This window comes from Petaurus breviceps, unplaced genomic scaffold, assembly GCF_028583685.1.
Source record: "Petaurus breviceps papuanus isolate PSGF00001 unplaced genomic scaffold, PetGlider_PUasm1.0 38, whole genome shotgun sequence".
Taxonomy (NCBI): domain Eukaryota; kingdom Metazoa; phylum Chordata; class Mammalia; order Diprotodontia; family Petauridae; genus Petaurus; species Petaurus breviceps.
This window is the reverse complement of record NW_027186304.1, coordinates 70,607,924-70,621,818: the sequence shown is the minus strand read 5'-3', so window position 1 is coordinate 70,621,818 and position 13,895 is coordinate 70,607,924. Positions and strand designations below refer to the sequence as shown.

The 13,895-nt window shown below is 36.0% G+C and overlaps 1 protein-coding gene across 4 annotated transcripts in view; it reads right to left on the bottom strand.

The window, feature by feature from the left end:
* Positions 1-13,895, bottom strand: part of CHD7 (chromodomain helicase DNA binding protein 7) — a 251,575-nt gene that overhangs the window by 22,441 nt on the left and 215,239 nt on the right. For all 4 annotated transcript variants that reach the window (XM_069099999.1, XM_069100000.1, XM_069100001.1 and 1 more), the window contains 6 exons: positions 5,103-5,313; positions 4,158-4,353; positions 3,446-3,613; positions 3,066-3,245; positions 2,715-2,825; positions 2,429-2,634 (listed from right to left, as the gene is read on the bottom strand). In XM_069099999.1, coding sequence (XP_068956100.1) covers positions 2,429-2,634; positions 2,715-2,825; positions 3,066-3,245; positions 3,446-3,613; positions 4,158-4,353; positions 5,103-5,313 — 1,072 coding nt within the window. The remainder of the gene's footprint in view (positions 1-2,428; positions 2,635-2,714; positions 2,826-3,065; positions 3,246-3,445; positions 3,614-4,157; positions 4,354-5,102; positions 5,314-13,895) is intronic.

Genomic DNA, 13,895 nt, shown 5'->3' with positions numbered 1-13,895 from the left:
GCTCACCTGCTTCAAGTCTCTCCCAACTCCATCCTTCATTCAATCACCAAAGTGATGTTCCTAGAGGACAGAGCCATCCAAGTCACTCCCCTACTCAAAAAAATCCAGTGGCTCCTTATTGCCTCCAGGATCAACAGCAAAATCTTTTGTTTGGCATTCAAAGCTTACCTTAACCTACTCCCCTCCTATCTTTCTCCCTGCCACACCCTTTGATCTAGTGACACTGGCCTCTTGGTGGTTCCATGAACAAGATACTCCTTCTCTTATGTCTGGGAGTTTTCTTTGGCTGTCCCCATGGCTGGAATGCTCTCCTTCCTCAATTCCACAGACTAACTTCCCTGAAGTCCCAACTGAATCCCCATCTTTTATAGGAAGTCTTTTCCAACTCTTTTTAATTCTAATGCCTTTCTTCTCTTAATTATTCCCCATTTGTCCAGTATATAGTTTGTTTTGTGTGTATTTGTTTGTATATTGTCTTCTACATTAGACTGTAACCTCCTTGGGAACTGGGATTATCTTCTGCCTCCTTTTGTATCCTCAGCACTTAGTTAGCATTTAGAGACTTTGACTAGACAAGTAAGATAGCTTGGGGGTTAGACAAAGGTAGCCCTCCATATAAATAGGAAGCAGATTTGGTTTGCATTGATCTGCATGGAAAATAATTATAGGTAATCAAAAAATAAAAATATTTAATATAGCTTATTTGAAACAAGTCAAGACTGCTGTGGAAGAATAGAGAAAAGGTGAAAATAGCAATATAAGACTCACTGGAACTTTAATATGACAGAATTTCAAAGCTAAAAGGAACCTCCAAAATCATCATCCCATGATCTTATAGATCACAAATCCCAGAACTAGAAAGCATGTCATAATAAGTCCCAACTACTTATTTAGGGAAACTGAGACCCAGGGACATGAAAGGACTAACTCAAGATCATATAAAAAATAATATCACTTTACATATTTGCATCTTTCATATTCAATTGCAATGGATTTTTAACAAATTAGTTCATTGCTAGGAATTTCATTGCAAACTCTGTGACAGAGATGAAACATGGTTGACATCCACTTTTTCTATATTAAGTTGACAAGTAAAAAGAAATGCTTTAAACAGTATAAGTTAAAAAGGGAAATGTTACACATATATCCTCCCTAATGATCTGAGGGTTTAGGTGGCTGGGATCTGAAGAAGGACAATGAGGAGAGAATCAAGAGTAATTTGGTGACAGGACAAAAACAAAACAAATGCAGAACCTAAAAAAAGCCAAGGTCTTCTAATACAAAACATCTCAGTTTTCCCCTTATATTCGATGAACACAACCTGGTTCCTGGCTACAGTTGTTGTTGGAGAGGAAAAGATAATGCACCTGTTATATAGAAGGTCCTGTAAACCATATCAATGAATCTATGGGGGCAATTAGCTAGAAAATGAAAAGAGAAGTCATGCAAAAGCTTTTAAAAAACAGAACTATGATTTCCCCTAAAATCCAGGGATTTTCTGAAGAATTTATCTTACCCTCCATCACATTATCTCTATACTTTTGTTTTAGGTGACTTGGAAGAGATTTCAAGGGAACTTGTTTTTACTGTCTTTGACACATCTTTTGCAATATTATTGTTATTACCATAACAATCAACACAATTATAATATTTAACATAATATATTGATACAATATAATTAATAACATAGTTATATAAAATAACATAGACATTATTAACTAAAATTATATAAAGGATTTTGTGTTCCTTGCAGTTATACACAAATACAAAGTATTTTGTAAAAGATTTAGGAAGCAAATAACATATAGTAAGAATGTGCTTAATTAGCTACCAAGGATCAGTGGGACTCTTGCTATACTTCCTCCTGATATTGACTAATATATTTGAGTAGAAATGTTTTCTTCCCATTGCTGAGGATTTTAGCACTCTGTGGCTCTCATATGACAAGCAGAGTTTCCTCTCATTATGAACAAGTCCATTACTATTAATTAGCACCACAGATCATACTCAAGACAATCCTTGAAGGGAGTCAGGACAGCTACTCCCATTTTATATATTTCATATAATAATGGCAACTTAAGAGTTATCTAGTACTTTACAGATGCTGAGCACTTTATGAATGTTATCTTATTTGAACCTCAATCAGGGAGACAGATATGATAGGGATCATCCCCACTGTATAAAGCCTGAGCTGTTAAAAGATATATGTGAGGTCACACAATTAACTAGTAAGTGCAAGAGGAAGAAAATCTGTGTCATTCTAACTTTTAAGTTGAGCTCTTGTGACTCAATGCTGCCTTTCATGTTTTATGACCTTGATCATGGAAATATATTTTGCATGTGTCAAAATTCAGTGACTTAGCCAGTAACTAAAAACTATAATAAAGAAAAACTTAAAACATTTTATATATGAAGTCAATTTTCTTACCCATAAACTAGAAGATTCTTTTCAACTCTAAAACATTCACTCCTTGCATAACCCTGTGACTTGTCCTGAGGTCTCCGGGGCTTTGTACTAGGCTTTTCTTCTGAATCACTTTCCAAATCTGAAAATTCCATCAGCTCATCTTCTTTCACAGCACTATAAAGTCTAGTTTGCTTCCTCACTCTTGGAGTGTCAATAACCAGGTTGTTCTGAAACAAAAACAGAAAGAAATGTGAAACTTGTGAAAGACAATTCTACAGATAAGTATTTGAATGGGACTTTTACTCACCCGTCCATTTAAAGCATCAATATCCAACTCAGCTTTCTTAGCCCACTTCTGCCAAAAATTTGGATCATCCAAGGATATGTCTGTCCTATTTCCAGATGCAACAAAACTAGCCTAAAGGTTGAAGATATATATACATCAATATCATAGCTCTGTTTAAAAGTTGCTTATACACACACACACACACACACATTTCCTAAATTTAATCATTCATTCAATAAATACGTAACAGGTATTGAGCAACATCTTGATTTAACATTACAACAGCAAGTTATCAAGGAAAAGCAGTGGTTTTTCCTTTATTCCGCTGCTGCCTAACATAATCAGATCTCATTGTAACAGATTAATTCACACCTTAGCAAATGTAGAGCCCTTTCCTTCAGACTCAATAGTAATGGTGTGTGTTCGCCTCAGAAGGATCTGATCAATATCTTCTTCACAGAATTTAGACCCTTCGTCCTCTTCATCCATAAGTGCTCCATAAGCACCTTTGCGTAGAAGATCTTCTATTTCTTTCTTGGAAAGCTGCTGCACCTAAAACCAAGGAATAGAATGCATTAACACTTTATTTCACAAAGAGAGAAAGTAAAGCATAATACATAAAGAATGATACACATAAATGCCTAATCCACTCTGAGAATAAAATTATTTTACCCCAATAATTAGTAAAAGCTTAACAGTAAGCCAGGAATCAGTACAAAGTTTGGAGAAATTTTCTTTCTTTTTTTGTTTACCCCATTTGTAGCATTTTCTCTTCCACTCATGGATTGCAAAACGGCTTTATCCAGGCCAAGCTTCAAGCTCGCCTTGTCAAACATTTCTCTTTCATAAGAGTTTCTTGTGATTAACCTGTAGATTTTTACAGATTTGCTTTGTCCTATTCTGTGACATCTAGCCTGGGCCTGAAAGAAAAAGAAATTAGTGTGGGCTGGCAGGGAAGAATAATATCAATTGCAAGTTAAATAAATATAATTGATCCAATGAGTTTTGATTGGTTTAGAATATTAATAACACACTAAGATATTATTTATAATGTTTAACAGACTTAAAGTAATATAAGCTGGCTTTTTTGCATAAAGCATTATCAGAATTAAATAACAAAATTTTAAGTAATTGATCTTGTACTTATCTGTTTTACATATCATTTATTTTCTTCATATTTATTCAGTATATAAGTATATGTTATCCACACACCCAGACACACACACATTCACATACATGCACACACATACACACACATACATGACATCTTCTCTGTTAGAATGTAAACTTCTTACAAGCAGGGATTGTTTTATTTGCTACATTTGCATCACCAGAGCCTAGTACAGTGCCTGGCACACAGAAGTGTGCACACAGAAATGCTTGTTAACTGATCCTTTTTACTAAGGATCATAATAGTTCAATACTGCTTTTAAAAAGTAAGCAAGAACTGCCTCATGGATTTACCTGAAGATCATTTTGAGGATTCCAATCTGAATCAAAGATGATGCAGGTATCAGCAGCAGTCAGATTAATGCCCAAACCTCCTGCTCTTGTACACAGGAGGAAAACGAACCTATCAGAGTCAGGCCTAGAAAACCTGTCAATAGCTGCCTGACGAAGGTTGCCTCTTACTCTGCCATCAATTCTTTCATATGGGTACCTGAAATAGATTAATATTACAAAAGGGTCTGGCAGGTCATTTTGTGTTTCTCTAAAATCCTCATTCTCCTTGACTCAATACAAATTAGATATTCACACTATTCAGTATGATGGACATGTTTATTTACTTAGCAGAATAAGAATATGTAAATTCATAATTTGTTTGGGCTAAATTCACAATACGTTTGAGTTATAAGGGATCTTAAAGATCATTTCGTCAAACTCTTTCATTTTACAGATAATAAAAACAGTATTTGTTTCATAGCAAAGAGGGATTATCATTTTCTCTTTTTCTTCCCTCTCCTCCTGAAAACAAATTTCCCCTTCCAGTGTAAAATTTGGGTCATAGAATTAGCTCTCATACACAATACCAAAATAATTATCTAAATCAACTCAAATGCAATTTGTATTCTTGGTGAAAAATGCCTCTTACCTTCCCTGTACAAAAAAAAAAAAATAAATGGAAACCATGAACTAAAGGATAGCCCCGTAAGATCTACAAAGATAGTAGGTTGAAGTCATTATGCAAAACACAATTAAAGAGGAATGCCACATAATTCTATAGCTATGTGAGTGTTTCCCACCCTCCCCCTCCACCCTGATATCAGTTACATCACTGATATCAAACAAACTTTAGTGGTTCAATTTTCACTTCATTTATCATAAGTGCCATTTATATTGTCAAAAAGTTAATATATCTGTAAGTTGATTTTTATTTCATTTTTATTATTATCATACTGTTGCCCTTACCGTCTTTGAATGAGGTAGTCTTCCAGTATGTCCAAGCAGCGCACCATCTGGGAAAAGATAAGCACCCTGTGGCCACCAGCCTTCAGTTTTGGCAGCAGCTTGTCAATCAGTACTAGCTTGCCAGCAGCCTGGATCATTGCCTGGAGCTGAAAATCTGGAGAGTCTGCATTGTGTGTTTCTTTAAACTCTTCCAAAATTTTCTCTTCAGCACCTGCAGAGATTGGACAGCATTACGTGAATACTGTAAAAGGTTTTTATTACTAAAAACAATGAACTTGCTTTCAAGACCTGATGCAAGCTGTAGGAACGGTGTAAGCTCTATACTTGTATTTATGAACAAGAACAGAGCAACTTATTCCTAGCTAAGCCTATGCAAAAATATAAATGCACAGAAGGGATCAAAGTTTTAAGTATAACACATTTGAAGGAAAAAGACATTTTCCCAACAAACAAGTGTTTGCTGTCTGTAAAAACTGAATTTCAACAACAGACTGTCAAGCCAGAAGTGGCAGAAACAAGCCAATGGGCCAGATACCTACTGAAATTTTGGAAGCTAAATTGTTAAAGAAATGAAGAAATGTTTACTAGCTGAACACAAACACAAACAACCAAAATATGTTCTAGGATTAAAAAAATGACATTTTAAAAACTGGAGTACAAGTGTGGCAATTTTAGTTCATCAACACACATTAATATAGTCATTGACCAAAAATCAATACAAAGCAAGACTCATATTTCTAGGTCATTCAATCATTTTTTATTTCAGAAAATTTACCTCAAAGTATTTAATTTTTTTTCCTGGTAGTTAGCCAAGATAAAAACGCTACCTATAATTCTCCAAAGCTTTTTTATTTACATTGTGGAAAATATTTCACATAAAAACCTCTAAATCTGAAGTCCTCTTCCCCCATCTAAATCATATTTGGTACTTGTATTGAGATACTAGAAATGTACAAAAGAATGAAGTATTTTCTTTTTCCAAAACAGACTTTTGTTTTTGATGAATTATTTAGACAGTAGCAAACAAAATTTTCTAAGCTACTAAGGAATTTTAACTTAGAATTATAAAGCCCTGGTCTGATCTCTAATCATATCTGTGAAATAAATATGGCATGGTTTTTGATTAGAGTTAAATTCAATAAAATCTAGCCAGAATGAAAGTTTGAATGAAATAAAACTTTTTATGAGGTAGATTTTTGTCCATTACAAAGAGATTATAAATATAAAATAAAAATAAAAAACACCACCCAACAAGACTTTTCCTTGCCAGTCCCAGGAACTAATTTGTCAGTTAACAAATATTTATTAAATACCAACTACATGCAAGGTATGTGCTGAGCACAAACATTTGTAACCTCTTCCTCCCATTACTATTTTTTTCAATATCTGCACTGTGTGTGTATGTGTGTAAAGTATGTGGTCAGGTTCTAAAAAATTAAAGTATGGGAAGAAAAACATCTAATCAAACAAAACTGCCTTCATAAGTTGAAGACATAACTAACTATGCCCAGTGAAAGGTAACTAGTAGAAATCAACTCATGTTATGGTCATATGTACAAATATGATACATTAACTATATCTATATGTGTGTGTGTACACACACGTATATATTTTAGTGAGAACCAGTTTAAAGGGACTCGATTACTTCATCAAGAGCTAAAATTTTCTAGAAAACACTGCTTTCTTCTGAATAATATTTTAAAATTAGCATATAGAATATTTCAAAAATCTTAATGTGGTCTTAAGCTTTAATAGTTTAAATAAGAGATGGATAGACAAAAGGGTCTCTGGCAAGAGAAACAGCAGTGTTTCCAAATGGGATACTTCCCCCCCTTTTCTGCCCCACTCCAACAACTCATAAACCTATAGCATTTTGAGGTCTACAAAGTGTCTTCTCATAAAGCCCTGTCATTAAAGCGGTGTATTATTATTTTAATTTTTTTAGATGATAAAAATGAAATTTTGCTAAGTTTTCCATTATCCCATAGTCATATAGTTTGAAACCATACCTCTACACTTTAAATAAAATATTTACTCCCATCAACAACAATAATAATAGTCATAATCACCAACATTTATATAACACTTATTATGCCATTTGATCCTCACAATCCTAGGAGGCGGGTGCCATTATTATGCCCATTTTAAAGATGAAGAAACTGAGGCTAACAGAGGTTAAGCAATTTCCCCAGGGTCACACAGTCAGGAAAGTGTCTGAGGCTGTATTTGAACTCAGCTCTTCCAAATTGCAGACCCACTTTGAAAGGTTCTTAGAAAACAAAATTTTCTGAATATAAAAGACTAACCTTTTAATATCTGAGAGATGCTTTTGTGATATTTTAGTTAATAATTAATTACCGTGGGTACAAAATATTTTCTCATTCACAGTTAGCATATTATAGTCACAGATCACTATCAGAGGCCATACTGCTTCAAGTTTTCTCACGCCAAGTCCAGGGGTTTTCCCATTCCACCATATCAAGAAAATTATTACCAAAAAAATTAAGGTATTTAAATAAACTAAATATTCTGGGTATTTTTATTCATCAACAATTTATATAGTTATTTTGACAAAACAAGACCTAATTTAAAAAAAAACTAATTTAGGGGTGGCTAAGTGGCACAGTGAATAGAGCACCATCCCTGGAGTCAGGAGAACCTGAGTTCAAATCTGAACTCAGACACTTAACACAAAAACTAGCCATGTGACCTTGGGCAAGTCACTTAAACCCCGCTGCCCTCCAAAAAGCAAACAAACGAACAAACCAACCTAATTTAATGATAACTTTGAAAATCAATTAAACAAAAGCTAGAACTTTTGGATTCAATAGTAGCCTAAAATACTGTGTGAAGCAGATGAGTCTTCATGTTCTTTTTATTTAGACTAGAAAATAAAAAGGGACATCCCTGCTCTTCAAATTTCCCAAATATTGTTCAAATTAGAACGAAGGGGTAAATCAACTATTTTTAAATTAAGCTATTTTATCTGCCAGTAAGACTTAAGATTTATCATTTCAATTTTAAAAATTTAAATCCAGGTTCTTGATTTACTTTATTTATTTATTAAAGCAATCGGGGTTAAGTAACTTGCTCAAGGTTATGCAGCCAGTAATTTTGTGTGGGTGTTAAATATCTGAGGCCTGAACCAATCCCAGGTCTCCCGACGCTGGGGCCAGCACTCTTACTCACTGCGCCACCTGGCTGCCCCTTCTTGATTTACTTGTGTTAGGAGAGGATTCTCTAAAACATCATCATCAAATAAATCAGTATTTATTAAGTTATCCATCTTGAGCCCTAAAAGTTATAATAGTAGGCAATGTTAAGAGAAGGCTGCTAGATGTTAACGCCATAGTCCCCATTTATTAAAAATTATAGTACAGTAGGAAAAGAGCCATGGATTCAGAAGAACTGGATTTTAATTCTGGTTCCACAACTTAAGACAGACATCTGACCTTGAGCAAGTTACCTCTCTGAGCTTCAGCTTCCTTATGCGTAAAATGAAGATTAAAATATTTCTATAACCTATATAATCCCAGCCTCAGACACTTGATACACTTACTACTAGCTGTGTGACCTTGGGCAAGTCACTTAACCCCAACTACCTTGCCTTCCCCCCTCAAAAAAAATTTTTTTTTAAACAGTACAATCTTAAAAAAAAAAAAGGGCCGCTAGGTGCCACAGCCCTGGAGTCAGGAGGACCCGAGTTCAAATTCAGCCTAAGACACTTGACACATTTACTAGCTGTGACCTTAGACAAGTCACTTAACCCCAATTGTCTTGCCTTCCCCCTCCAAAAAAAAATAAAAATGCTACTTATTATAATCAGTGAGATAATAACTGTAAAGAATTTTATAAAACTCTGGATAAATATCAGCTATTATTTTCTTGCAATGAAGAACTGGCACTCATACTGAATATGGAGAACACTGACCAAAAACATGAATGGGAAATGGGTTACAACTGGCCATAAAGCTTATAGGGGCATCTAGGTGATGCAGTAGAGTGCTAGGCCTGGAATCAAGCTGACCGGAGTTCAAATGTGACCTCATATACGCACTGGTTTTGTGACTCTGGGAAAGTCACTTAACCCTGTTTGCCTCAGTTCTCATCTGTAAAATGAGCTAAAGAAGGAAATGGTAAATCATTCCAGTATTTTTTCCAAGAAACCCGCCAAATGGGGTTATGAAGTCAGACATGACTGAACATACATATGCATATAAAACCTTTTTGAAAAGGTTGCACATAGGGGCGGCTAGGTGGCACAATGAATAGACACCAGCCCTGGAGTCAGGAGGACCTGACTTCAAATCCAGCCTCAGACACTTGACACACTTACTAGCTGTGTGACTTTGGGCAAGTCACTTAACCCCAACTGCCTTCCAAAAAGAAAAAAAAAGAAAAGGCCGCACAAATATATTGTCTTATATACTGACTTATGAAATAAAAAGATTATGAGGCACCAAGCTAGAAGACCTGGAGGTTTAAGCCAAGGTTCTTACTTTTACTTCCTAGTTGTTTTTTTATACTTCCTAGCTGCAAGACTTCAGACAAATCACAAAATTCTCTAAGTATCAATTTCTTCATCCCTAAAAACGGGATAATTATTATAAGGAAGCACTTTGTAAACCTTAAAAGTATACTATATATGCATGTATATATAGATAAATATATACACATGCACACTTATAATGTCATTTAATTAGACACATATGAAATACTACTTAATATAAGGAATGTTTATTGGTATTCCTGAATCTCTTTGAGCTTTAACTTAACTTTAATTAAAACTCTTTCTACATGTACTGGAATTCTGCACATCAAATTTTATTTGAAGTCAGTAAATCATCATGTGGTGGTTAGGACTAAGTGAGGTTGGGTGTTTTTTTTTTTTTGTCATACAGGGACAATTTATCATAGATATTTAAGCGACATACAGAAGTCATCAACAGAGATGATTTTAAAATTTATATATATATATATATATATATATATATAATATATTCAGCCTGTGGTCTACTGTCACTGCTAGATCCTTTTCTTGTATGCTACATTTTTTAAACAAATGCACATCAAATTCATTTTCCCTTTTAAATGAAATATACCACAGTCATTTAGAATTTTAATCTTATCTTCTAAGGTTATAGACTTTCCTTTCCAGCTCCATATCATGCACTAATTTGGTATTCTTTGTTGTCTATCCTCTAGATTATTCAAATGAACAATAATTTATTAAAAGCCTACTATGTGGAAGACAGACACTAGGTTACAGGCTAAGGATACAAAGATAGAAACACTACAAACCCTAATCAAAAGGAATTTATAATCTAATGATGGAGGATGGGGGAGACAAGCAGATAACTAAGAAATTAGAGCAATAGAGATTAAAGAGATCAGGACAACTTTGGAGGAAGAAATGACCCTAGGGCAAGGCCCTCCAGGGAAGGGAGGTGGACAGAGAGAGGAACTGAGCCTAAACAGGATGGTGGATAGCATAAACAAGGCAGAAGAGCCTTAGAAAAACAAGGAAAGGAGAGTAATAGGAGGTGAGATGAGGAGAGACAGTTAGGGTAGAGCCAGGTTTTGGATGACTCTGAATATTGGAGACAGATATTTTAAGTATTAAAGTTTTTGCTAAAAAGCACTGGAAAATAAATAAACTTTTAGAAAATGCTAGTAATACACTGTCTGTAATACAATCTACAAAACAACTCTTCTGCTCAGGTGTGTGCCTAATAGCTACATTCTTCTGACCAGGGCTTTTCCCTTGGGAGGTATAACAAGGGGCTCTTGAATCTCTCTCTACAGCAAGTTTTGTCATTTTGATCCACATTTAGCTTTGACAAAATATGCAAATAAGGTTCAATATAATAAAATGTTCTATAAATTGAGTAAGCATATCACTGCTTTTCAAATGTTCATAGATGCATTTGTGATCAATAAAATACAAATTACTTAATTCACAGTATGGGTTTTGATTGCCAAAGAGAACACTTTGGGCAATCATTAGCTATTTTGACTACTAAATGAGCTGTACAGTGACAAAGCAATGTAAATAAGTCAACTAGCGTTTATTAAATACCTACTACATGCACGGAATTGTGCTAAACACCAAGGATACAAACAAAAGGGGGAAAAACATCCTTGATCTCATAGAGTTCACAATCCAATAGGGGCAACAACATGCAGACAAGATATAGTCAGGATATATTTGGGGTAACCTCAGAAAGAAGGCACAAAGATTAAGGAGGACTGGGAAAGGCTTCTTGAAGAAGGTGAGACTTTAGCTAAACAAAGTCAGAAGGAAAAAATGAAGAAGAGAATTCCAGACATGAGAAATAGCCAGTGAAAATTCGGGGAATAAGGAAATTGGAGTGATGTTTGAGAAGGAGAGCAAGGTGACCTATATCATTGAATCAAAGAGGAAGAAAAGGGACATTATGAAAGGTTTTAAAAGCCAAACTGAGGACTTATATTTGGTCCTAGAGATAATAGGTAGTCATGGGAGTTTATTGATTAGGGGGATTATATGGACAGGCCTGAGTTTTAGGAAGATCTCTGACAGCTGGGTGATGAATGGATTGGAGTATGGAGAGAGTTGAGGCAAGGACACTAACCAGAAGGCTACTGCTACAGGTATGAGGTGATGAGGGACTGCACTATGGCGGTGGTAGTGCCAAAGGAGAAAAAGGGGAATATATAAGGTAGGCTATGAAGGTAGAAATTTTTCTGATAAAGGTGAGAATGTGAAGTGGAGGATGGCATCTAAGTTATGACCCTTGATAGCTGCAATAACGTGGTGTTTGACACCATAATAGAAAAGTTTGGAAGGTGAAGGAGGAGGTTTGGTAGGAAAAGACTAGTATAGTTTTGGACATGCTGAGTTTAAGATGTCTGTGGGACATCCATTTTGAAATGTTCAAGAGGCAGCTGGAGATGTGAGACTGGAGATTAGGAGAGAGTTTAGGGTTGGATAAGTAGATCTGGGAATCAGCCTGGTAAGCTGATGAGAATATCAAGAGAAGGGAGAAAAGGATCCATTACAGAACCTTGGGGAGGGAGTGATCTAGATGAAGATCCAGCAAAGGAGACTGAAAATGAGCAGTCAGACTGGTAGGAGGAAAACCAGGAGAGTAGTGTCACAAAAAGCCTAGAGAAGAGAGTATCAAGAAGATGGTGTTCAAAGACTGTTGAGAGGACAAGGATGAGGACTGAGATCAATTGTCATAGATGATTAATTACCATTAGATACAGCCATTAAGAGATCATTAATGACTCTGGAGAGAGCAGTTTTAGTGAAATGACTGAGTCAAAAGAAAAACAAGAAAGAGTTAAAAAGACAGGGTGAGCAAAGGAAATGGGGGCAGATAGAGATGGGGGGGGGCCGGGAGGCCCCTTGGAGGAAGGTGTTGCTACCATCTGTGTGGCTAACTTAAGTCAACAAGATAGCCAGAAAACCTCATGCATTAAGAGAGGCATAGCATAGACAAAGGGGGAAGCTACAATCCAGCTGTACTCTAATCTGATTAGAGCACATCTGGAGTGATGTGTACAGTTTTAGGTGCCGCATTTTAGACAGGATATTGACAAGTTGGAGCAATATCCAAATGAGAGTTAACATAAAAGTGAAGTGACTCAATGTCATAAAATAAGAGAACTGGCTGAAGGAAGTGGGGATGGAGAAAAAGAGAGCGAGAAAATGTAGGAGAGACAGGATAACTGTCTTCAGCCACATGAAGGGTTGTGATGTGGAAAATGAACCAAACACGTTTTATCTGTCACGAGAAGACAGAGCCAGGAGCAACTGATGGAAGTAACAGAAAAGCCTCAACTTCTGCAGAGGTAACATTCCTGCAACCACCAAAAACTGTAATCTTTCACCAGATATTGCGAAAAATAACACTTTTCTGCATACAATTCTTTATAATAAAACATTAATTCTGATATCATGCTGTTTTTTTCCCTAGCAGTAATCACGAAATAGCCCACAGAATTGGAAGAGGGAGGCAGCACTGGATGGGAAGGGGAGTGGTGATGTCAGAAGAACCCTGAAGTAAAAGAGGGAAAGGGGCAACCTGTCACCTCTAATCTTCCTTTCAGCTCAGTGGTGGAACTGTTCCCTGATGAAAAGCACATGCCTCAATGGCAGGGGCAGCAGGGAAGGTGGGATGCTGGCTGAAGAGAGGGCAGGGGTGACCACCATCTTATTTACCCACAAACTTATTGCTTTTCCAGTTTTTCAATTCCTTTATCACATCCTTGAGAAGTTATTTTAACCCTTTCTGGAGCAAATTCACAAACCCTTTTTATGAAAACTTTCTTCCTTTTTGCAGATATAATGAATTGTTGATTTGTTAACATCAAACTTTAAGTCAACAGTGACTGCAGACATTCCAGCATGAAGTTTATCTAACACCTTCTTTTTTTCTCACTGAGCTTCACCCCTGATTTTGCACACTTGGGCTTAGAGCCCAAAGGACTTGCACTATGCTTTGGGGGCATAACTGCAACATAAAGCTTGAATTTTGAGAAGGGTGAACAAGATCCATAAAGAGCCTAGCAAGATACCAGGTGTTCCACAAACTTGTGTGCACTGTGCCTCTCATTTTTTTTTCTCCATTGAACACAGTGGTGGATGGGCGATGGGAAAATGAAAATGAGGTTACTAATAAAATCACAGGACTGCTAGAAGTCAAAAAAGTCAAACACCGAACGAAATGTTGAGGATTGACTATACTTCCCACTCATCAGAGTAGTCCAAAAGTTGAAGAGAGTTTAGAGTTAAAGGGATTCCCA